This window comes from Aegilops tauschii, chromosome 7 (genome assembly GCF_002575655.3).
Source record: "Aegilops tauschii subsp. strangulata cultivar AL8/78 chromosome 7, Aet v6.0, whole genome shotgun sequence".
Lineage (NCBI taxonomy): Eukaryota > Viridiplantae > Streptophyta > Magnoliopsida > Poales > Poaceae > Aegilops > Aegilops tauschii.
Genome location: NC_053041.3, coordinates 86810002 through 86814057, shown reverse-complemented (window position 1 = coordinate 86814057; position 4056 = coordinate 86810002). Strand labels below are relative to the sequence as shown.

General features: G+C 46.9%; 1 protein-coding gene across 1 annotated transcript; it reads left to right on the top strand.

Annotated features, from left to right (window-relative positions):
• Positions 1-436: 436 nt before the first annotated feature.
• Positions 437-1176, top strand: LOC109750719 (auxin-responsive protein IAA20-like). The gene is made up of 3 exons (XM_020309698.3): positions 437-677; positions 773-1033; positions 1134-1176. Exons 1-3 carry the CDS (start codon positions 493-495, stop codon positions 1174-1176), a joined length of 489 nt encoding a protein of 162 aa, XP_020165287.1. The 5' UTR covers positions 437-492.
• Positions 1177-4056: the final 2880 nt, after the last annotated feature.

The window sequence follows — 4056 nt, the reverse complement described above, 5'->3', positions numbered from 1 at the left end:
CTAGTGTGGGCGAAGCATGGAGTTGGAGCAGTGGCTGGTTTGTCTCCCTTGACTTGGACGACGAGGAGCCCATCAAGGGTTAAATAACGGCGGATACAGAAGCACCCACGCGCACATGCCCCCTCGATCTGGCTCTCACGTCTCGTGACACCATTGACGCCGGTACCTGTTCAATCCTGAACGTGTCTAGCTTGACCATGCATTCGACAGTACGTTTGCCCGCGCGCTGCCTGCCCCCCTTGAGCCCCAACACCATGTCTCCCACTCCCCCGGCCGCCACGAGCACACGACGAGTTCACTCTCTCGAGTTCGACCTCCACTCCACTGTCACCATGCATCGAACGTAGCCATCGCCCGCGGTGCCCCGCGCGCCTATATATACCGCACGCATCGATCGCACGGTGTCGCAGGCTGCGAGAGTACACCAGCTAGCTACCCCTAGCACAAGTTTTCATCTCTGATCACGTAGTACAGGAGCTAGCCACCGGCGCCATGGAGCTGGAGCTGGGGCTTGCGCCGCCCAACCACGCGGGCTCGTGCGGGAAGAGGGGCTCGGCGGAGGCGTTCGGGGTCAACAAGCCCACGCTGCCACTCTTCCTGCGCGACGACGACGACGGTGACCACGGCAACGGCGAAGACGGCACTGGCGACGCTCGCGACTGGGATACGGGCAACAAGTGAGTGTTTTTCATCGATGGTGTTCAATGCAATGCACGTAGGTGCGCGCCCTTCTCCTTCGTGAAACTGACCTGGCCGAGTGTAATTCGTGCAGGAGGAAGAGGCTGGTGGGGTTGCCGCCGGTGAAGATCGCGCACCGCCCGCGCAGCCGCGGCAACGGCCACGTGAAGGTGAAGATGGAAGGTGTGCCCATCGGGAGGAAGGTGGACCTGTCCCGCCACGCCTCCTACCACCAGCTCCACCACACCCTCCGCCTCATGTTCCCCCGCTCCACTTCTCACCATGGTGATCCATACGCCGTCACCTACGAGGACGGGGACGGGGACTGGATGCTCATCGGAGACGTGCCCTGGGAGTAAGTTGTGGATTGTTAATTTCTTCTGCGCGCATTCCCCTGTCATTGCATCGAATCGTTGACTGACAAGTGACAATGGTGTCGAATCCATCTCTTGCAGGGAGTTTAGCAAGTCGGCCAAACGGCTCAAGATACTCATGTAACCGGCTACGTCTGCCATTGCTAGTTGAGATTGGGCGTCATGATCTGCACCGGCGCCTGTGTCTAGTTGATTAGCTTACTGAATAATGTTAGTATAATGTTGTCGTCACGTCAACAAGTATGGGATTTTCTGAGTTTATTTCTCTTGTCCATGATTTTAAATTATGTTAACTGAACAAATTCGGTGAAATGTTGAAATTTATTTTGGAATTCGATCTATGAAAATGTTCTTGGTTTTGATTAATTTCAACTGAATTTGCATTTGGCTTGGAATTAGTGAATCTGATCTGAAATTTTCAGTTCACAAATATTTCAGCACCAAACGAAGTAACCGAGAAATCTGTAAAAAATGTTGAAATTTTGAACCCCGCTCATGTTTTAGAATTAAGTGTTGTACAACACTAAAACCCTCTAAAAAAAGCTATCCGGACCTCGTGTCACTCCCAGAAGTGACATGAGGGGAACCTTAGCCGCTACCCGCCGTAGCCACCCCTCTACTCCGCGACCTCTCGCCCCTACTGGAGGATGCATTCGGGCGAAGCCCGTGCCAAAGATGGTGGCAATGGGGCGAGCTCTCGCAATTCATTTTGCCTGGTGATTAAGGCCTGATGCAGCGTCCGTTCCGGCATCGGAGCCCTCCCCTAGAGTTGTGGTTGCTCAGGCAGTGCGACAACGCTGAGCTGCTCATGTAGCAACGAGACGCGGGATTTCAGGGAGGTGCCTTGACCCAGCGTCCCTGTTGCCCCCAGTTTGGGGTCAGATCCTGGCGGCCGAGGTGCTGGTGGCACGCCGCCGCTCAGGTTGCTCGGGATGGCAACAATGTGGTCTTCGATGGCCCTCCCCGCGGTGGCCTCGACTGCCGGCCCCGTGACATGGCACATAGCAACGTGCCGCTAATAATCTGGAGGTTCGGGTCTGGCATGTGCTGGCTGATGGGCCTGGTGCGAGCCTACTGTACTGCGAGGTGGCTGGTGTTGGTGGTAGTGTAGGCAGACCAACCAACTCTATAGGCTTAGGGGAGGTGAGACGACCAGCGAAAGCCGGGCTCGAACGCGGTCTGGGCTGATGATAGGGGCGCCTGTGGGCACCGTAACCTCAATGAAGGTGTCGTCATTGTGGTTCTCGCCTCCATGCAAAATTGCAACGTTGACGATATTTTCTTCCCAACGATGTCAGTGATGTGACTTGTATGTGTGCCCATTCAACGGTTGTGACGGTTTGCCCAGTTTTCTTCTAATTAACTAGGTAAATCTCTTTCTTCTTAATTAATGAAAATGACATGTCTTTTGCTTTGTTTTTTTAACTCTTTCCACATGCCAGGCATCAATCCGACGTCCAAGTTGCCTCGAGATTTGTACCATCCATACTACTTTGATATGTACTCCTCTCACTCTTGTCTTCTATGCATGCATTTGTTTCAGTTTTATTCAGGTATGTTTTCAAATAAGTTTCAAATAGAATTAGATACACTTATTAGAAATATTTGATACAACTGTCCAATAATTTCATATCTTTTTCAGACATAAACCATTCTCAAATGGTTCTTTTTATAGGTGTGTTGTAGTTTATTAGTAATTACTCATGTACATACTCTCTCTATGTTATTATTCATTATATAAAAAATGTAGTGGGGAGATTCCCTTTGTAAAAAAGGGGGGCATTGATTTTTTCAAAGTCCAAATTTCTTTCTTTAACCCGAGTTTAGAGGAAAACTCTTAATATCACAATACTGATCTTGTACTATAGGTGTTGATATTTGTTTCTGCAAACTTGATTGAAGATAACCCATTTGACGTTGGGAAACATAATAGACCTTATAAAAAGGAAATGAGAGTATCAATTTGGACATATTTCACTGATTTTCATAAATTTACAGATTTTTCCAATGAAAATTCAGGTCAATTTCACACGATTTCAAACATATTGACACAATTTTTCGTCATTTCTAAGCAAGTTTCAATAATTGGTCCAATCATTTAAAAAAACATTATGATTGTGTTCAGTAGCTTCAGTCTTCTTTCAATGGATTTCGGAAGCATTCCACGGACAATTCGCATAAACTTGATCAAAAACAGACATGTTAGAACCATTATACATGCATCCGAGAGACATTGCACAGAATTTTTAACACAAACTAAATTTTACAGACATGTTTCTTCGCAGGAATTTCAAAATTATTTCAGTGACATTAATGAATCTCAGTGGAATTTCAGAACGATACCAAAACAACAAACGTACAACCAAACTGTATGTCAAGTCCGCCACGGTAGTGGTGTTTGTTGTTTTTGGACTTTTTTCCTGATAAAGAGAGCGTGCTTTGTGATTTTTATTAACAGAAACCACATTATCATATTACAACAACTATGGAACTTAACAGAGAAAAGAAAACAATGATGCTTGATCTAGTGAGAGTAGAAGGGCTATCCCCAACTGTTCCAAAAAGACCACATAAGGCTATATCAGATACGGCCCCTCCGATATCCTGCAAAAGTAGATAGACACCGGATCCATCAGGAGCCTACAAGTCAGGTCTCCAGGAGATGTTTAACACAACCAGACTCACACTTGAATGAAAGAATGAAGGCAACTGAACATCTTCAATAGCGACCAAGAGCAAGAAGAACAGAGAGCATTTTGTCCCCCATGGCAGCTTCACCCCATCATGATCTTGTTCACCTGAGTCCTCCACCCATGAGTCGATTGAAAACTTGCAATCATCTCAACCATTTTTACGCCTCACTTCATTGTTCTTTGCGGTTTTCAGCAAGATATTTCAGTCATGAAACCATTTAATTATCATATTAACAGGAGTATACAAGGATCAGCACCTTGTTATTATCAAAGATAATGCTATTTCTCAATTTCCAAACAGTTCAGAAAAT